We start from the raw sequence: 22,876 nt of genomic DNA on the forward strand, positions 1-22,876 counted from the left end.
AATGGTATTTTCAGATTTATTAAATAATTTTTGTTCTTGAGACGAAAGTCTGATGGATATGTCGCAGCCAACTGGTTAAAATAGCCGTTCAATCAAACAGCTAGCCCTTTGACTGAACAAAGCCATTCAATCAAACGGCTATACGTCGTTTAGCCGACTTGTTGAATGCAGCGTTCAACACTACAGCTAGGCGACGCTCAGCCAACTGGTTAAATGACAAATTAACTAGGGTGACTTGATAAGCTACAAAAATTTCATTTTTTAATTGGCACAAATCCAAATGTATTTACCATTTGCCTTCATAACAGGTACTGATGGCATTCCCCAATTACAATTTTCCACCTTCTCAAGTACACCTTCATTTTCAAATTTTTTCAATTCTGTCTCCACATTTCTCCGAAAAGCAAATGGAACCGGTTGAGGCGTGTGGAAAATTGGTTTAATATTTTCTTCTAGCTCTAGGCAAATACATTGCTTGTTATATGTATCTAGCTCTTGAAAACAAAACGCACCTAGCGCCGCGATGGTGAGCGCTGAACTAATTCAATTAGACGGTGGCTTTTGAATCAGCTGTAGTGTTGAACGTTTTAAGCGCCTCAAATATTCAATTAAAAAGCTAACCGTGTGGTTGAATGGCGTTGTTCAGTCAAAGAGCTAGCTGTTTGATTGAACGGCTTTTTTTAATCATTTGGCTGCGACAGATTTACACCAAAGAAAGCAAAAATTGTGTCTGAAGTAGAAGTAACTAAGTTTTTGTTGGAGGCAGATGATCATACGTGGTTGCTCTTAACGGCCGTTAAAAAAATTAACGAACAGGAGTTGTTAACATCAACTTTTCAATTGTATTCTGAATACCGTTATATCAAAATACGAAAAAGTGTTTACTGAATTCGACATTATCATTCTATATATGATCTCCCTGCAGCTTTATCTCAGGGTCTTAAATATTATTTTGTCGTTGGCAGATACCATACTTTTTATCACACTTCTGTCACCAATGCAAATTTTCCTGATTATACAAACGTATAATTTATTCTTTTTGCAATATCTGTTATCTGATAATTGATTGCTCTTCATATTTTGTTTTTTCAGATGCAGAATATTTTTTACAAGGAAGTGCTGGCCATTATATGTATCTAGAGACCATTCTTGAAGAGACGTCGGACGACTTACTCTCGGAAAGCGACGTCGATTCTAGGGGATCCCCCGTGGGTTGGCTTGCAACAGATTCGGAGTCCGGTTCTGTTATTTGCATCGATACGGCAGGTAAATAGTTTACAGTTTGTTATGAAATATATTTAAAAAACTGTATATTTCAAGTATCGGTTATAATTAAACGGAACAAAATCAGGACTTGTGGGCCGTGGTCGAATGGAATCTGAAATACCAAACGATGCGAGAACGGATGTTATATTTTGAAGTCTCAGCAACGACTGGCTCATTTTGACTGATTTTGTTCTCTTTAATCGTGACTCCGGACGTGAAAGGCTGTTCTTATATCAGCTATACGTTGACATGTCATCATGTCTTATAATAAAAGAACCCGTGCAAAATATGAAGAAGAAACTATAAAGTCGTTTGAATCAAATCTGTCTGAAATATGTTCTCTAAGAGACACCAAGTGAAATTTTCAATATGCACTAGGTCCCAAAATTCCCTAGATTCTGAAATACGAACATCTAAAAGTCTCAAGCTGGATATTTTTATATTTGAAGCGAGATTTGGAGGTTTTTAAACTTATGGAGCTGAGGTAACTTTGTTCATCCCGTTCCAAGATAAAATTCACAAGAAACACCTGTATGCGGTTTGCCCACTTTCCTATACTATTGGTGCTAGTGCAACACTTATTTTCCATTATTCAGTTTTGTTGTATCTTGGACCCGGATGTGACGCAGGACTCGTGGAGTCTTCCGATGACACCAAGAATCTGCAGTTGGCTCCTGATGATGAACCTGTATGTTTTCATTCTTCTTCTCACCGTACTGACGAAAGTGAATTAGCCTTTTGTTTGCGGTTTGCTTGTTTTCAAAAATGTATTTTTTTTTACTCACAATTCCTCTCATAGTTTGAGAAATCTATGAAGAGAGTCTATGTATCTAGGAATATTCGAAGTTAAAATAATGGATTTATTACAAAATACATGAAAAATTTTATTGAAAAACAACGATAAAAATAAAAAATGAAAAATATCTAATGTGAACATAAAGAACATAAAAAAATTTATTATAAGTTACCTAACAAAAAAAAAAACAAAAAAATATTTAAAAAAATTAAAAAAGTAGGAACTCGGAACACAAAAATAAAATATTTAAAAATTTAGTGGAAATGCTTACATGCACGGTCTGGGTCACAAGATCCTTTTTTTGGAACTTCTGTCCAAGGGCACCGAAAATTATGATCCAGGGCTTATTTAATTCGAAATGACCTCTAGCAACTTTTTGAAAAATTTCAAAAGGGGCTCGAAAAAATTGCAAAAGTTATAACAATTTAGTAAAAAAGGGGGATTTGGTTTTTTGCAAATATCTCGGGAAATACTAAAGATATCCGAAATTTGAAAAAAGATCCTTGAAGAGGAGGAAGTTTCCAAAGTATCTCATTTGTAATATGAACAGCTATAATTGGTAAGGGAAGAAATGAAATAATACATTATATATTAGGATTGGTTCATTTGAAGCAATTGGAAATCATAAATATTATCCTGAAAAAGCATATGATGAAAAACAGAACGTAATAGACAACTAAATTTTCTTTACTAATCTTTGCTTAAATGTTATATTCCATCCGCACACTATTGAGAGATAATTCAGTTATACAAATAACAGAAATAAATCTTCAATCCGAAAACATACATAAAAAAAATGTCATATTCTTGACAAATTGCAAATTAACAATAAAGAAAATCGAAGCCAATAAACATTACAAGTCAGAAAAGAAAATGAATTAATTTATTAGTAATTTAACACAAATAAAGTTTTTAAAAGTACTTGCCATTCGGGTAAATAACTTCAAAAACTCACTATCGTCTATCACAGGGTATCTATCTCATCATCATCATTTTATATAGTAGACAATGGAAGTCCGAACTAGTGAAATTCATCATGAAACATTGTCAATCACCTTCAAACATCGTCTCTATCAAGTTCTGCATTCTGCTTTTATTTATCCACAATTGCCGGAACATCACTTGGATTCTGAAACGAAAGCACATCATTGTTAGCCACTATTTCAAATATCTAGAAAGGTAAAACTGTGAAAACAGCTGCCACTTAATAAAAAAAAATTTTTTTTTATTAATAAAAAAATATGAGTGGGTTTATTCCGTTAACCAACCCAATTGTTGTCCGCATACGAACGACAACCCTCAAAAGGTACTTAAACATTCCTTTATCAGATTTAAATAATCAATTCAAAAGACGTACCTCAAATCCCTTTGAAGTAGACAGAAAGAAGCCTTTACAGAAAAAATTGCCTTTCAAAATAATCATTTTGGAACCGTTATAGGAATTCAAAGTGTTGTGTAAGTATTATTAGAAAATCAATGGAAAATATAAAATGTTTCATTTGAAAAATTCAACTCATGATCATACAAACATACTTAAAGGTATGTGATTCGCTATTTGAATGAAAACATTCACTGTTTTCACGTTTTTGGAAATTCTGATTTCTCCTCCAGTGAATTTGGTAATAATGGTAATATTAGTAAGTATTAGTAAGTAATTACAGAAAGAACAGACATTTCGGAATTCAACAAACATTTACATGTTGAAATCAGAAATCAGACTCACATGATATTTCCTACCTACTGTTATGCTACTATTTGTGAGGATCTGATGATCTCTGTAATAAATATTTCGAAAAACTCAATTCAAGATCTCTCATTCCTGGGTTACTCCATTTTTCATTGGTCACCGAACCATTTGCCAACAAATCAAAAGCATACCTCAAACCTAACATTTGAAATTCTTTCATGAAAGTGATACCTTTTCATGAATACAAATTTTGTCAATTTATTCTTGAAGAGAAACTTTTTTCGCTATTCACATATTATTCAAGTTATAACTGAACAGGTCAACGAAGTGAAATTAAATCAATTATTTAGTGGAAATCGCTGAAATTTTGTGAACAACAGAAGATTTATTTGAGACGGTTAAACATAATTTATCGGAATTTTGAACTGTTGTCCAAAATTTCAGGTTTCAACTAGTCAACCAGAGCTATTTTTATAACACACTGAATTACAACAAATTTGATTAGAAGTTCATGTACCAGGGGATTATTTTTCAAGTCTATTATGATACTTTTCTCTAAAACAATTTCATTGTATTTATATGTCTGAACATTTGGAAACTTGAGGAAAAGTACATTACTTCCGTATTTTTAATGAGAACTGACTGAAATTGAGAAAATCATTCATAATATTACATATTGTTGAATATTACTGGATTCTTTTTCCAAAACCAAACCGTTATTTCAACACCTCGACACGTGTTTCGATCACCAAGTGATCATCTTCAAGAGGAGGATCAAACTGTTTGATCTTCTTCCTGAAGATGATCACTTGGTGATCGAAACACGTGCCGAGGTGTTAAAATAACGGTTTGGTGTTGGGAAAAACTCTAGTAATATTCATTACTACACCAAAGGTTCGAAACAGTGCATCAAAAATTAGATATTGTTAATAATCAAAAATATGTTAATATTTATTCTTCCATAAGCTAGACATGAATCTCGATGTTGTAAATAAACTGAATATTAATTAGAAGAAAATAGTAATTAAAAAGCCGCGAAGATTGGGCTAGTATAAACGCTAACAATAAGTCTGCATATCTGTCTGATATTTGAATCAAAAGCTTATTTACAGATTGAAAGTCTTATATATTCGTGACCTTTGTGAAGTGTGGGAACGATATTAGAATTTATTCCTAAGGAAACCAAATATTAACTCAACACTTGATTCGAAAATATTGATTCCTATACTACTCATTGGGAATTTAAAAATTAAAGTAAACAAGATAAATATATTTGATATATCAGGATATTTACGTTTGAAAATATATTATGACCAGAGCAGGTATGGCGTTTATTTTTATCAAAACTCGAGATAAGAACATGTTTACCGATAATCTGAATTGAATAGGGTCATAAATTGAAATAACCATTCAGGTGTACTGAGTATTGATAAGAAATTTAAATAAAATTGAAGTGAACATAAATCATCGACCTCCATGAAAAATATTTTAAGGTTTGTTGTTCATATGGCTCAAGTTGAATATTTGATAATTATTTGGCAAAGAAAGGTTTTGACTTTCTACTCCTCCATCTTTATAAAAAAAAATGTGGGAATCTTCTAAAGAAAGGAAGAAATCAATTAATTTCGAAAAATAAAACCGTCACAAAGATGTGTAGATCATGCAAAAAAGTAGGTTTCAGACACAAACTGGATGAACAATAACAGTTATATTAACATTGAATTACACAAAAGGAAAAATACTTACAAAACAGCTACTTTTATATGAACATTGAATTATACTAAAAACCCTATTTTCTATTCCTGATAATTCAAAAATCATAATTTGTTGGGTGTCTTGAGAAAACTGCTTATATTCGATATTTTCGTAGTAGTCGAGGAAAACATTTTTTTATAATAACTTTGCAACGTCAATAGTAACATAATACGGAAAAATAAATCTGTTCACTGTTCTGTTCCTAGTAATTGTTTTTATGAATGTATGCAACTCAGCATACTCGCTGAAGCCCAACCAGTTGCCTGCAAGTTATGTGCTCGGATACATGTTGAATTTCAGTTTAATTCATGATCGGAACATTGTTGTTTCCATGTCTGAATAACTTCCTTTCGAAACTTGATTTTGAATGAAATGGATAATGATTCATTGAAAATTTTCATAAAACAAATTTTGACTGCAAGTACTTTTCTAAGTCGAGAAAGATTTGAAAGATATTCGAAAGACATTGGGAGATTGGGAAACGAGCAGGTACTGGTACCAAAATACCCAGAGTATCGACATAGTAAAAATCATCATTATTCTGATGTGGTATCGATTTGAAATAGCCAGTCTGTAGTCTTATATTTATAAAAATTCTCCAATATCTATTGCATATAAAATTCGAAGAAATGTAGGACAAAATCCTCTGCAGGCCGTGTAAATCCAAGTTTAATCTTAAATAGCAAGTGAAATTCGCAAAAGTGATTGTTGTATAATGACGCGATAGAAAAATATCTTATACTTAGGGGGTATTAAACTTGCTCCAATATTGCTCACCCACAAGGTCGGTTAAATTTAACAAACGTTTCTTATTTTGTGAAACTAAAATAATCGAGAATATCAGTAATTGTTTTTGAAATATTCACCAAAAACTAGAATTGTCGAATTTGTTTATTGACTCTACCTCTTTCATTCCGAATGATATGAAAAAAAGACAGAGAAGCTCCCAATACTATTTCATATTTGCTATAATCTGATATGAACCAATTGGCAATGCGACATTTCGTTCATTAGATTTCACCATCAATTTAATTTTTAGGAAACGGATCTATATTGTAATACAAAGCAGAATTTGTTATTACAGTGACTACCAAAATCGATGCAAAAAATTAGAAGTTTTTGAAAAGAAGTTGATGAAATCTAATGAACGAAACGTCGCATTGCAAATTAGTTTATCTCAGATCATAACAAATATGAATTTTTTTTTAATGAAGGTAGTAGAGTCAAAAAAGGAAATTCGACAATTCTAGTTTTTGGCAAATTTCTCGAAAACAACCACTGTTATTCTCAATCTGAAAAAATATTATTTTAGTTCCCTAAATAGAAAACTTTTCTCCAATTCGACCGACCTTGTAGGTCTTATAGTGCATGGGGTCAGCTAAAGAAAATTTCTTACCAGTGAGCATTTTTTTGAGGTTTGAGAACAGAAAAAAGTCGCTGGAGGCCAGACCTAGAAAGCGGAAGCAATTCGAAGCCCAATTCATGCAATTTTTCCATTGTTTAGATTGACTTGTGACACGGTACGTTGTCTTGACGGACGCTATATAATATTCACTGCTGATGGTATTTCCCTTCTCAAGATAGTCGATGAATGTTACACCACGCACATCCCAAAATACTGAGGCCATAACCTTCCCAGCCGATTGTTGTGCTTTTGGTCGCTTTGGACGAGGTTCACCAGTTGCTCTCCATTCAGATGACGATCGTTTTGATTCCGGAGTGAAATGATTGATACATGTTTCATCCATTGTCACATATCGATGCAAAAATTCTGGTTTGTTATATTCAAACATGACAAAACACTGCTCAGATTCATCAAGACGTTCTTGTTTTTGGTCAACAGTGAGCTTGCGCATCACCCACTTTCAACAGAACTTTCTCATAGTCAAATTCTCATACAATATAAAGCCAACACGTTCTTTTGATATCTTTACAATGTCAGCTAACTCATGCAACTTCACTTTTTGATTATTCAACACGATTTTGTGAATTTTTTTAAGTTTCTGGTATTACTGCCTCATTTTGACGGCCACTGCGTTCTGCAAATTATTGGAAATCGAGAACTTAGTTTTTAAAAAGAAAATCGATTTCACATAAGACTCAAAAAAGCGTTTATTTTCTTCGAGAGCAGTACAAAGAATGAATCTTTATTAAGACAATTATTACAAGATTTGAAATATAATGAGTTTGCAAAGTCTCGGGCTCCTGTAGATAAGGCACGTTTCTTGATATCTATTTCCACGTAACTTGCATCATTGGTGTCTCAACGACCACGTCTGAGTCAGTAAACCAACGTTTAGTTGTTGTTTCTGATGTTTCTAACACCTCTCAAGCCATTACATTGCTTGAATTTTTTTTTTCATCAAGAAGCAGTGTGAAATTGAAAGACGAAATTGTTTTTGATCCATTTGATCCATTCTTAGCACAATAACTCACGAACTTATGGATAGAATATCATAAAATTTCAACAGCTTCCTTTTGACTGGTGATGCACAATTTGCAACCTTTGGCAGTGGTAATGAATATTACTAGAGTTCTATTCCAACACCAAACCGTTATTTTCAACACCTCGACGCGTGTTTCAATCACCAAGTGATCATCTTCAAGACGAGTCGTTCTCTTGAAGATGATCGCTTGGTGATCATAGAATTACAGTAATATTCCTTTTAAAGTTTAGTACTAACCGAAAAAGCGATGAATGCAAAAACAAATTAGCGCCATCTATGTGTTAGGCCCGAGACTTTCAGATTCGTGTAGTACAGTACAGCACAACTTGTCAAATCTACGAAAATATTTGAGAATTTTCACAATCTGCGCGTGGCCTGGATCATTTCGAAATTTAGAAAGTTTTTGTGGCCTGGATCATTTCGAAATTTAGAAAGTTTTTCCTATCTAAATTCGAAAAATTCTACCATAGCTGTTCTCATTAATAATTTAGGAATCACAATACACCCTCAAAGTTTATGGAGATCAAATCGTAAGGTGTAGTACATGAAATTACTATGGATCTTCATCAACTAACGGCCGAATCAATCAGAAAAAAAAAAACGTCTCCAAATGTCCAAGATACTGAAATTAAAATAATAAACATGAGATGTGAAATTGAAAAAAACAATGAAGTCATTTGGATATTCTTTTGCAAATATCTAACCAAATTTCCTCAATGTTTCTTTTTGAATGATAAATGTTTTTCTATTTTATTCGTATTGTTTATTTTTTTTTGTTAGGTGAATCTCTTTAAAATAGAAGTAATTAAAATAAGATGAAGTGAAAGGAAGGCACTCGATAAAAAAGCATGAAGCATAATAACGTTGTATATCGTGATAATGACAAGTTGATTGTGATGTATAAGAATTCGTCAGATTCATTCAACACCAAATGTGCTGGTAACACAAACAAAAATACGTAAGGATTTTTTCAAGGAATATTATATTGTCCTTTCTTGGCTTGTACTCATTTTGAAAGTTTAATCGTTTAATTTTGAAACCACAAACTCAATTTTATTACACAAGGTTTCATCCCAAAATTCCATCCGAATTTTTGTTAATTATATGTTCTCTCAAAGATTTCTTGCTTATTTTTTTTAGTTCCCACCCCAGGGCGAATTTGCTCTTCATTACATTCTAGCATTTACTCTGCTGATTCCAGCTTCACTTATTTTTAGGAATGTTGAAGGTTAAAAAGTCACAAAATATCAGGTATTAATAAAGTTTGAAAGATAGAAGGTAAACAAATATTTATTTTATCAATTTTATACAATTATAGACAATATAACAATATTGATCATTTATATGTGTAAACTTCGAGAACCTGGAAAGATTTAATATCTTTCATAGATAGATATCTTTAATTCCACCAGGTAAAACACCCAATTACAGAAAATTCTTCTCACAGGGCTAAATAAGTTAAAATAAAAAATACAATAAAGTACCAATAAAATACGCATTAAAATATACAGTGTGTAAAAGCCAAGTGGAATAAATTCATTATTTCGGTTACTGTACATATTCAAAGAAAATCCCGAGACATGTCAAATGTAAACTATAATTTGACATTTTTCAGCGTAAATATGCCACCCCTACCTTCAACCACTTTCGAATGACAGGTACAACCCCCAATTTTTTATATGGGAAGTATAGGTTTGTGATATATCGTTTGAAACGTCTCTTCATTCTCTATTCAAGAATGTTATCGCTCTCAAGTTTATTCAAACAATTGAGATAAAATAAATTAAAATCATGTGGTTACTGAAATTCGATAAAATACTCTCAAAAACTGAACTGTAATGCAAAACGTAATGAAATGTAGAATACGAAAAATAACTATGGATGTTAACAAAGTAGATGTTCAAAATGTTCACCGCGAACGTCTTGGCAACATCCTAATATCAAATAAAACTGTCTTCTAGCATTATTTAACATGTCAAGCGTGGCCGACCTAATCACAAGCGTTATTAATAAATAATAATAAATAAATAATAATAACAGGTCTTTATTTATCGTAATAAAAATAAACAGTAGAAAGATATGATGAAACATAATATGATGAATGGGCGAGGTTCAGCTATTATAGCTGCTTTTAAACCCAAACTATAAAAGAATGCATGGTATCGTAAATAAATAATAAATTATTATAAAATAAAATAACTATAAAATAACACAAAATGATAAAATCGCGATATGGTAAAACAACATCTGGGAAATCGAAACCTATTTGATAAGCATGAGGACAGTATTGTGGTAACTTATTGACTTGTTAACATTAGAGCTTTGAGTCTTTTTTTAAAGTTCTTGAGAGGTAACTGTTTGAAGTCTACAGGTATGGTGTTATACAATTTAGTTGCCATGTATGAGAAACTACGTGTAAAAATAGCCGAATTATGATTGGATATAAACAAGAGGTGTTGATTGCGACTGTTATTGTTGAAAGATAGTGAAATGAGTTTATCACGCAGATAGGGTGGAGTTCCGGTTTGCAATATTTTATGAGTGAACGTTAGAAGGAATAGAGAATGAAGAGACCTTTCAAACGATATATCACAATCCTATACTTCCCATTTGAAAAATTGGGGGTTGTACCTGTCATTCGACGGGGGTTGAATGTAGCATTTTTCCGTTGACGTGTTTCGGGATTTTGTTACAATATGTACCGTAACCGAAATAATGAATTTATTTCCAATTGGCTTTTATACACTGTATATGCAATAACATTAGTTCTCTAGTATAGGAGCACTACAGATTTGCTTTCACAAAGGCCTTATGAACAGGGCCGTCTTTAACCTAGTGGAAACACTGGGCATAATAGGATAATGAGACCCCTATGACTTTGACAGAACACTATTTTGTTATAATGTATTGTTGTGGAATTGGCTGCGGTGGTAGTGCGCCCGACTCACGGTCGGAAGGCCGTGGGTTCGATTTCCGCCTCGAGCAGATATTTGTCTCGAGATAATTTATCTGGTTGAAGCTGGAATGATTCTGCAACCGTGTTAGGAATCACACGTTAATAGGTAAGACCTCGTTAGTCCATAGCTCGTACAAGTTTCTCAACTTCTGAGAGTTGTCGTTCGTATGAGGGAAAACGGAAAAACATATTTTAAACAGATTTTTAACAGACAAAGAAAGTAGGTAAACAAGGTTAAATAATAATTTTCATTAACAATCCATGAAACGAATAGATAAATGTAATATAGTCCACAAAAGTAACTCTGCGGTGTAAAAATTACTTTAACAAATATTTTATTAAAATTTATATATGAAACAAATGCAGTTAAGTAAGAATTGCATTATAGATTGCACTAAAGATAAAAACATATTCATGCATTTAATTGTATTTTGTAACAGTGAATAAGAGAAATCGCAGTCGGTAACAGGAGTCCCTAGTGGGCCGGTCGGGTCCCCATTTTGTTGCAGGTATATGGTTGTATTGGACGGCTGGGAGGGCTGTTGATCCAGAGTATAAGAAGTGGAGGCCTCGTAGATTTTAGTCAGTTACTTAGGGAAGCTATAAAGAAGGCCCCGATTTTCTGTCGAATGAGGCCCTCATCCATCCCACCCCAGCCAGGTAGGGGTACCCCGTGAAGGGCGGTAATGATGTCTAAGGACTTCATGCCGCCAATATCTCCTCAGTCATGAACCCATTTGTCCTTCTTCGACAAAAATCAATCAAAAGGGTGAGGGAGCTGGGCTCCAAGCTGAATTAATTGAAGACGCTTGGTCAATTATTTTAGTCAGTTAGGTTAGAGATTTGGTTTGGAGACTTTGGTTTTAATTTTCTATGTAATTTCTCAATTAAATTAATTGGTTGATTCAAACTTGAAGCTTCATACTTCGCTTCGTTCGCTCAATTTAAATGGAGCGAGTCACACTGATGAGTGTACTACTGATGATTTTTCTTTAAAATGTGTATGTGCTTAGTATACCATTATGTAGGTATTTAAATTTATCTAAGCATGCTGAAGTCGGAAAGCCTAATTTTTGGGCGAGAGTAGAATAGCTTCGCGCACGTAAAAGCTGGTAAGTTGGTATTGTAGTCAGTAATTTAGGTTCAATTTCTTCGAATTATATAAGTGTTTTGATAATATTGGTTATCGTTTGGTGATGTGACAGGAACTAGGGATTTTGTATTTGATCTGAGGGGGGCCCTATCGATCGCGGGGCCCTGGGCATTTGCCCAAAATGCCCATTGGGAAAGAGGCCTCTGCTTATGAATTGAAATTCTGACAAATAACGGTACGGTAGTTGTCACACAGGCTTGGAATTGACGCGAGGGTAATAAAAAAATCAATTTTGAACTCTGGATAAAGGTAGAGTTATTGTTGATGAAAGTAATTTTCAACAATGTTCTTTTTATTACATTTCGTTAGTAATAGTTGTGCTTCTGTTGGTGTGGCACAACAAATTGCAGTTTTAGATCAATAGAAAAATAGACCATTAGAAAGCTAGGATATTATCATTACTCATTCTCATTTATCAACTCCCAGTCCAAGGAAGCTCAAATTTGACTAAGGCAAGGAATATGAAGAATACTGGGTGGAGCTACAGGATCGAAGAACCAAGTGAATAACTCCTATAACTCCCCACATGGTTATAATTCTCGTAATATGAAAATTTGTCTTGAATGATGGACAAAAAAAGGTAATTTATTGTTGAAGTAATCTTTGGGTAGAATTTTATTAATCATGATATAGAGGGGAAACAATACTCATTTTCTAATTTCGGTTATTTTTCCTCATGATCAGCGTGGACAATCGAATGATACTGTAAGTCATTTACCAATTTTGTTTTTCAATCACCGCACATAATTTGATTTTCTAATTTTGAATTTGGCAGTTACCGCACTTTTATAATTAACACAATTGGCATTCTCACAAGTTATTTTTTATTAGGCTTATAAGTTGTAGCAGTTGTAAATACCTGGGTATATATTTTAGTCGATAAGAACACAGTCTAGGGTTTGTACTCATGAAAAAGTAAGAATATTGTCTTTTCATGATCATTGAGGTCACTACAAATATTCGCAGATGCATGAAGGAAATCTCACAAGAAATATGCTTCGCATTTGTTTTGCTCAAATAACTCCTGACAGTGGGTATGTATCCTAACATGTGTTCAGCTTTTATGCATTCTAGCTAGTTGGTGCACCGTATGCAAATAATAAATTCCAGGAATTTTCTGAAAGTTATCTTGATTAGTTTTTCTATATTAGCCCATTGAAAAGTTACATTTAGGGCTGCGTTTTTCAGAGGACGCAATTTTGTTTGTTTGATGTGTTGGGGGTCATTATGTAATTCCAAAATAGTAGGCACTAAACTATTAGAAATAACTTGTGACGTTTTTGCCTCAATCTGTCTCTTGCAGTGGCGTAGTAATATAATTATATATGATGAAATATATAGAATCATAACAACAATCATGACAACAATGTTTTCGATTTAATGCAGTAATGTTTCTGAGAATTCAGTGCCTATTATTATGGAATTTTAATATAGTACAAGCTCAAGTTCAAGTTTGTGGGATCGCAACCCTTGTCCCCAGGCCGCCATCTTGTAAAAAGGGGTGCCAAGGGTTTTTGCGCTGTATCTTGTAAACTAGCAAACCACACAGAAAATTTTATAGAATATTATTTGTAGCAAATGATATTGCCTACAGATTCATTTTTATTACTTTTTATCGTAAAATGGAAAATAAAAAAGTTTTTTTAGTCATAAAATGACATTAGGGTTTTTCAAAGAAAAATCTCCAACACAAATTTGTTTAATTTCACCAACTTATTTGGGTTTTACAGTGCTCCGAAGTTGACCGGGTTTTTGATTATTCGTAAGAATACGTTAAAAACGAACCATTACGCTTATTTTTCTATTATATATATATATATATATATATATATATATATATATATATATATATACAAACATATATACAGAACAAGGAGCAAGCCACCCCAAGAGACAACATAAACCCAATAGTATATAAATCAAACCTCGCAACACACGCCATACAAAACAAACATAATTTCCCCCCACCAGAGAACATAAAACTCATAAAACAAGTCAATAAGGGAAACCGTATGGACATTTCGGAAAACTTAAACATCCATAAATTTAACAGTCATAAATCACTTATCGAGGAACAAGTACAAATCAAAACACAACAAGACCTAACATTCAATATACTAAACAAATCACGACCATAATATCACGACTATAATGGTAAAAATGGTGTTTGTTACGTGTTCGGAAGTAGAATGACCTTAAACGCTCTATTGCCTACTATTTAAATGTTGTTGTTGATTTTTAGTTTCTTCTTCTTCATTAACCTCTTCTTCCCGTGTATATATATATATATATATATATATATATATATATATATATATATATATATTTCAATATTAAATTCTACAAAAAGGATTTGAAGCTTTATATCTTCTATTAATTATCTGCGAGCGCTTTCGACAGTCATCTAGTACTGTCATCTTCTGGGCATCCTCAAACTTTGGCACCTTCTAGGCACCCTCAAAGTTTGAGGGTGCCTAGAAGATGACAGTACTACCAACTGTCGAAAGCTCTCGCAGATAATTAATAGAAGATATAAAGCTTCAAATCCTTTTTGTAGAATTTAATATTGAAATACTTAAAATAAAGAAAAATTAGTTGCATCAATCAAAATATATATATATATATATATATATATATATATATATATATATATATATATATATATATTTTATCCATATAATTCATATAATTTTTACGTAGTATTCCCAGTAGGCCTAATCCACGGACAATTTCTTGGCGAGATAATATTGAATATATTATATATGTTTAAAAAGTTGTTTTCCAGCAATTTTTTCTTAATTTTCTTTGGCTCAGGCTGCGGTTCAGGATCTAATTCGGTGTCAGAGATGAATGTTACCGGAATAATCTGTAGAGTAGGGTGGGTGAGTGTAGGCGCACATAGGCCACATGTGACCCATTGTACATCCTCCCGAGGAGTTGTCCTCCTAGGTCATCGTCCATCCTGTTCTGTCTAGAAAGGTGGACAGGTCACTAGGAGACATCTCCTTTATATTGGCAGGAGTAGGCCAAGACTCGCCGAACACACACTCTCTTTGGCAGCCTTGAAGTGTCTCACGGTGGCCTCCGCGAGGGTTTTGGAGGATGCAGCGACATTACTGTCGTTGCGCGGCTTCTTCAACCTTTTTGGGTTTCCCTCCATGGAGGTGTACAAGTTATTATTATTCAAGGCGGAGCTCTTGGCGCCTGCCGCAGGAAGTGCCCTTGCTGTTGGAGGTGAAGTGGGGGAGGAGGAGGGTCCACTTATAGTTGATGCCACTCCTGTCTCTTTCTCCTCTTGGCCTCGGCGCCGATAATACGCTTACGCCTTGGCCTTTGTATTACATCACGAGGTGATCTGCTATGTCCAGCCTCATTCCATGCGGTAGATTGGGGTGGACATTTCTGTTCATCCCCAGCCACCGCCTTAGATTGAGGTGAGCTTTTCACCAGCACCAGCCTCGAGATTGGTTTTTGTTGTTTCTGTTTTTGTGTGTGTTTCATTAATGTGTGTTCCCACGAGTAGCAAGGTAAGAGTTGGTCACCTCTAGCAGAGCCCCGCATTACCAGAGGTAGGCTAATTACAATGAGGTTTCGCCCAGTTCCCCAAGGGGATCGTTCGTAACCGCATATCAACCTACAGCCATTCAGCTGTCGGCACGATTTCTTACACCTTAGCTTGGTTAGGCTGGTCCACGGTGGCATGTTTTGCAAAGGCTTTTGGGGAGTTTTAGTTCCCCTCATCCTACTCATTTCTGCCACTCACCAGGGGTCCGGCGACCCCGTCTGTGAGGCCACTGGATCACTTCGCGTATTGCACTGTAGCTTCCACTTGCTCGCGGTCAACTTTTGAATATCGTAATCGAATGCCGTAGAAATTTCATCGAAGTTCCGTCGAAATCGGAAGCATTATTCTCGCTGCTTCGAGAGCGGCAGGAAACATTGTATATTCGCGCTCTTTTAGCTACGTCACGTTTAGTTTATGGCTACCAGTGGCGGCCGGCTTTATTTTCTTTCGAGCATGATTTACAACAATAACATAACAACATACTACTGCAGAGCATTGAGGCCAGCTTTTCGGCAACCACACATACTTCCACAGTTTCCTTTGCATCTACAGAAAATTAATTTCAGAAGTTTGGGGGGTGCTAGAGATTCGAAAGTTAGGATTGGTATCCAAATTTTTTCATGTATATATATATATATATATATATATATATATATATATATATATATATATATATATATATATACCAATTCAAAAAATTCCAAGCCTTCAGCACCTCCCGAACTTCTGAAATTGATTATCTGCAGATGCAAGGGAAACTGTAGAAGTATGTGTGGTTGCCGAAAAGCAAGCCCCCAGATGTTCTGCAGTGTGCCTCATTTCTGATGAAATCTGCAGTAATATCATGGAAACACCATAATTAATAGAATAAGATGAGTTACCCACAATGACGCCAATTCCAACTCCCGTTATTCCACAAACATTCACCTCCAATACTGAATTAGATCCTGAACCGCAAGCATGACCATCAAAGAGGATGAAAAAACAATACAGGAAAAAAACCATTCAAATATATAATTATGCTCAATATTATCTTGCCTAGAAATTGGTCGTGGATTAGGCTTACAAGGAAAACCACCTAAAAAACGCGCCTCCAGACTCTACATCGATAATAAATTAATAATAACATAGGAGTATCAAGAAAATGATGAATTATGTTTGTAAAAAAGAAATAGAAGAAACCTACGAGTATTCAAGAACCCGGTCAACTACGACTTGTAAAACCCAGATAAAATTAAACATATCTGTAATGGAAATTATTCGTTGAAAAATCCTCTATAATATTGTCCTGATGTAATTTTATTGTAAAAGACCAAAAAAAAGTTGAAACGCCGAGAAGAAAATTTGTTCAAATATTTTCAGTTATTTTTGTTTATAATTTATTTATTTTACATTTTACGATGAAAAATAATGGTGAAAAAGTTGTAGACAATATAATTTGCTTCAAATAAGGTCCTATAATATTTTTGTGGTGTTGTTAGTTTTCGAGGTACAGTGCTAAAACCCTTTGCACTCCTTTTTCCGAGATGGCGGCCGGGGGACAAGGGTTGCCATCCCACAAACACTGAAATTGCGTTCTCTGAAAAACGCATCCTACGCACTTCAGTCGATTATGCACACTTGGGTGAAAATAACTATTCTGTAGTGATTTATTGACACTGAAACTGTTTCCGCAATACAGGGTGTAACTGAATAAGTGTAAAACATTTAAGGAGGTGATTCCTCATCGAAAAAAAGATAAGATCTTTCATATAAAGAAATTTCATTGGAGCATCCCTTGTTAAGATACAGCCCCTTAAAGGGGGTACATAAAATTTGTATAACAATTTTTCAAGCACTAAAAAAGTTACAATATTGAAATTAACCTGATAATTTCAATATTGTACCTTTTTTAGTGCTTGTGAAAAAATTGTTATACAAATTTTATGTTCCCCCTTTAAGGGGCTGTATCTTAACAAGGGATGCTCCAATGAAATTTCTTTATATGAAAGATCCTATCTTTTTTTCGATGAAGAATCACCTCCTTAAATGTTTTACACTTATTTAGTTACACCCTGTATATTTCAAATCTTTGAATGTTCAGTAAATTAGTGGATACCGAGTGAATAATTGTCTATGTATCAGCAAAATACGACCAGTATTGCATTGTTCAGTCAGTATTTCATTGCTAGTCCATGAATTCTTTCAAAATGCTCGAAGCTGCTCTAGCTGTATCCGAAATATGTACTCCTCTTTGGCATTACAACGATATATTCACTTTTCCCCAAACAAAAATTCATACTCATAATTAGTTTTTATTCAGGAATCAAAATAAATCCTCAAAAGGCAAAAGAAATATCGTTACAGTGTGTCTTACGAGAATATATTCTCTCAATGAATGGACTCATAAAAACAGCAAACAAAGCCTCACAGTGTATGAGATAAACATTGTAGATTTTGATATAACTACTTGGAATTTTTTTCTTCAAATTTCCTTTTAAAATAATAATTTGAGTATTTTTATTTTTTTTAAATCGATTGAAGGTTAATCAGCCCTAATCAAAGCTTTTTAATATATTTAATGACATAAATATGTAGTTAATTGATGAAAACCATTAATTTTTCAGATTGTGGAAGTTGAAAGATCCCATGACATTCATGGAATATATAAATTTAATAACAAATTCGACATTTCTTCAATTAATGCCGTGTGGGATGTCATAAGGATTGTACTCAGTCGGTAATGAAAGTTTCAAATACCGTCATATTGTACAGTAGTATAATACATACCAAATTGGATAAGAAGCCAATTACCCACGAGCGAAAAATTGTAAGCACGAGGCGCTAACCGAGTGCGATAATTCGCGAGCGGACTTACTGACCTTATCCTCGAGGTGTGTTGTATACTTTTTCTACGACTGACCCTAGAAAGAAATGGTACAATATATTTGTTTGAGATTATGGCTTTGGATAGTAAACTCATTCAGTCAGTCAGTCTGAACTGACACGCGTTACCGCTGAGCTACTCTGCCAATTACCAATGTGATGTCTGATTGTGATATGAGTAGTAAACATAATTGATATTCACTTTGTGAGTGAATAAATAAATAAGAAGAGTTTTAAATAATATAATAATGTCAAATACAAGTGCGAACAGGTATTTTTTGGTCTGTAAAATATTTTCAAATCCTTTTGTTTGGCTCTCCAACTCGAAATTATATTCGAATTTTTCTCTTGATTTTGCTGGCAGAAAATTATTCATCGCAATATTTGCTTGCTCGGTAATATCTGGTGGGTAACACAAATTTCTTGATCGTTATCACTCATTTTTAATTTTTACAAGATACGGAATGACAGCTCATAATTAAAACAACTGGTTGTTGATTCACGGATATAACTAGATTCATTACTAACCCACAAACTGTTGAACAATAAAGTCACTGAAAATATGATTTATATTTCGAATTTACAGATGATTTGGAGAGACAATTAATTGATTTTGGCTTTTGAACGATTGAATATATTCATGAGATTATATTTATCAAAGTAAATGTTACATATCTCATCATTTTTTTAAATTTCTTGTGGAAGTAGCCACGATCAATTTAGAATACATGGATTCTGGATTCTCGTAGTTTTGAGATGGTTTATGTCATAATTATGTCGAAATGCATACGTCGTTAAAAAATTCATAAAATTTGAAAAATATGCCGTTTAATTTTTATTTGAAGGTGGTTGACAATGTTTCGTGGTGTATTTCATCAGCTCGGGCTTCCATTGTCTAATATAATATAAATTAAATTGAAATCCCTGAAAAAAAATCAAAAAGATTAACCGAAAATAACAATTTTAATAAACAAAAAAAAAACTGAAATTACAAAGAAATAACACACAAGTCGATAACCAAAAAAATAAAAAATTAATAATTGAAGTAATAATGAAAGCTGAAAATTAAAAAATATTATTAATAAAAAATGAAAAATAAAAATTTAAAGATTCTAAACCAAGTTACGTCACGACGTTTCGATTGTTAGTATCCATAATTGTCTTCGGGTGATAACTGGACTTATTCCTCCGAGATCTGACTATTTATAGGTCATTCGAGTGCTTTCATCTTTCACCTATCCCCTCTTTCCTCTTTTCGCATCATTGGTTTTAGCGGGAGATGACCGTTTGGCGGGAGTCGGTTGTTTTTTTTCCTTGATGAAAGGTTTCCATATTATACGTATCTCTACGCTAGCTTGACTAAATGCTCTGCTATTCCGGATTTGCTGGTTTCTCCTCGGTGTGTGTGTTTCTTGTGCTCGGCAATGCGAACTTTCAAAGGCCTCTTAGTTTCACCGATTTATGATTCTCCGCACTCGCAGGGTATCCGGTAAATGCAATTCTTGGAATCGCAGTCTGCGTTTGGTGGCCTGGTTTTCGTGAGGCTGTTACGGATAGTGTTCCCAGATCTGAAGCAGGTAGGTCCTGATATTATACTTGGACCCAATCCTTCTTATCCTTTCCGATAATCCTCTGGCGTAGGAAAGTAAAAGTACTGGTTGTGGCGGCTTCTCTTCCTGTCTTCTTCTTGCTGTCTTCTAGCTAAAGCCTGTTCTATCATCACTCTGGAGTAACCATTCCGTTGAACTAGGCATCATCAAAAATGACCTTCAGCAGCCTCACGAAAACCAGGTCACCAAACGCGGACTGCGATATCAAGTATTGCATTTACCGGATACCCTGCGAGTGCGGAGAATCGGTGAAACTAAGAGGCCATTGAAAGTTCGCATTGCTGAGCACAAGAAACACACACAACGAGGAGAAACCAGCAAATCCGGAATAGCAGAGCATGTTTGGACTCATCAACATAATATCAAGTGGGTTCAAGCTGAAATCATCCACAAAGAGAAACACTGGTTTAAGAGAAAATTCAAAGAAGCCACATATATGTTGTCCAATAACGCATTTAGTCAAGCCAGCGTAGAGATAAGTTACATATGGAAACCTCTAATCAAACGAAAAACGACCAAGCGAAGAGAGGAAAGATGGGATAGGTGATAATTCTCGAATGACTTATAAATAGTCGGATCTCGGAGGAATAAGTCCAGTTATCACCCGAAGACGATTGTGGATACTAACTATCGAAACGTCGTGACGTAACTTGGTTTGGAATCTTTTTATTTTTCATTTTTTATTAATAATATTTTTTAATTTTCAGCTTTTATTAATATTTCAATTTTTTATTTTTTTTTGGTTGCCGGCTTGTGTGTTATTTCTTTGTAATTTCAGTTTTTTGTTTGTTTAATAAAATTGTTATTTTCGGTTAATCTTTTTTAATTTTTTTTCAGGGATTTCAAATCAATTTATATTATATTAGACAATGGAAGTCAGAACTGATGAAATATGCCGTTTAATTATTACACCAATTCAATTTCATAAGTTTCATCAAAATTTTACTATTTCACTGAATTCAGCAGGTTTTGGTTTGTCACTGTTCAGAATTTCATGGAAATCTATTTGTTCATCATTGAAAGAAGCTGTAAATAAATTAACTTTGAAAAACTATGTCGTTTGATAGAGAATTAGAAAAATTCTGAGTGCACGATTGGATTCGGAATAATATTCACCATAGATTTCGATGAAAATATGTACAATACAGTGATGAACCACAACCTGCTGAATCCAGTAGAGTAGTCAGAATATTTGTAAAAGATATGAAGCTAAATTGGTGTATAGTAAATTGGTTATGATATTTTGTGAAATGAATGTTTTATCTTCTCTATTAGTAATTTCCGTCGTTTAAATTATCCAAAATATTTCTGACGAGCAGTTGAAAGCTTGTTTTTCTCATCCAGATTGAAAACAAGTGACGTTTTCATCAGAATCATTTCAGAACGTTTTCCGTATGGATTTCTCATCCTTAATGTAATAATGGAGAGGGGAAAACCGAAGAAGAATTTTCCGAGGGTATTCTTTCTTCCTTATCAGGTGTAAGTAACAGTGATACGTAAAATTTGGAACCTCTGGCATGAAATTAATTTATTGAGAACATTTTTTCCTCACCAGAACAAAAATGTTGTCTTTCGACGTGCGATTAGCTAACCCAGTTAGCATCATCAGAAGCTACAAGCTATGTTAATGTTTTTGCGTCTAGACGAATCATTATCTTGCATAATGAGGGTCAATGAACGAATTCCTAGTATTTTTTATTGTCTTGTTGTTGTTTACTAATACCTGACTGATACCTAATATTTAGCTTTTATTTCTACCTGTACGTAATAGTGCAAAAAATGGAACTTCATCACCGTTCATAGATCTCATTCCACATTTTTCGATTACTAAATTTTCAAAGGCATTTTAAAACTTGTTGTCGTGTACCGGTGTCAACAATTTCGAACATTTCCCGCTTTTTTTGTTTGCCTTCTCTGTGGCATGTTGTGCAACGCTGGACTGTGAAATTAAATATGTTAAACATGTTCCTTGTAGCGAGCTGTTATAGTCCGGTTAGTTTGACCAACATATATTTTGTATATAGGAAGAATACTAACACTTTCAAATATATCTGTGACATCTCCCTCCATTTCCACAACCAAAAATGGCGGGACTACATTTTCTTATTCATAGACTGGTCACGTTTCCAAAGAAATATATAATATCAAAAAAAAAGTTATCAGGTAGACAGCTGAACTTATAGCTGGTTTAGGGCCTATTTCTCGAGTCGATAAATCATCTGTATCTGGCATACACAACAGCTTTTTCGAAGCCTGTGATTCTTGAGCACAGATTTGTTCTGTTCCTTGTCGTCTGTTCTATCATGAGAAAAAATTGTTTTTTTTTTGAAAGAGCACTCGAAGTTAGCTGAATTATGTAGGACAAGTATTATAATAATGGTAGCTGATTGTTTTCTATTTTGAACCTCATGACATCGAAGTTTGAAATAATTGAAATCTGAATGAATATTAGAAATAATGGAGTAATTACTACAGAATAAGTAAATAACGTTGATGATTCACAAGAAAAGAATTGTTTGAATTATAATAATTGTGTACCGAAACTACAATGAGTTCACAAGTATGGCGATATACATTCATTTTCCAATTTTATAAATAGTTTTTTAACGCTTTCATAACTTTGAGTATGTTTACATGTATATTTATTTGGGGCGATCCTTCTGGATAACCAGGGGAGTAATTCGAATGAGATGCACATTCGACAATTCGAATGTGCATCTCCCCGAATTCGAGTTCAATAAATTTTCAAATAAAGAGAACTTAGTCATCAGGAATT

General features: G+C 33.9%; 1 protein-coding gene across 1 annotated transcript in view; it reads left to right on the forward strand.

The window, feature by feature from the left end:
• Positions 1 to 22,876, forward strand: part of LOC111512665 (uncharacterized) — a 267,297-nt gene that overhangs the window by 76,719 nt on the left and 167,702 nt on the right. Inside the window, exon 2 of the mRNA XM_074172897.1 lies at positions 1,093 to 1,266. Within this exon, the coding sequence (XP_074028998.1) occupies positions 1,093 to 1,266 (174 nt within the window). The remainder of the gene's footprint in view (positions 1 to 1,092; positions 1,267 to 22,876) is intronic.

Source organism: Leptinotarsa decemlineata, unplaced genomic scaffold (genome assembly GCF_025532065.1).
Source record: "Leptinotarsa decemlineata unplaced genomic scaffold, Ldec_3_MD MMD2_tig00000199_RagTag_RagTag, whole genome shotgun sequence".
In the NCBI taxonomy this organism is placed as follows: Eukaryota; Metazoa; Arthropoda; class Insecta; order Coleoptera; family Chrysomelidae; genus Leptinotarsa; species Leptinotarsa decemlineata.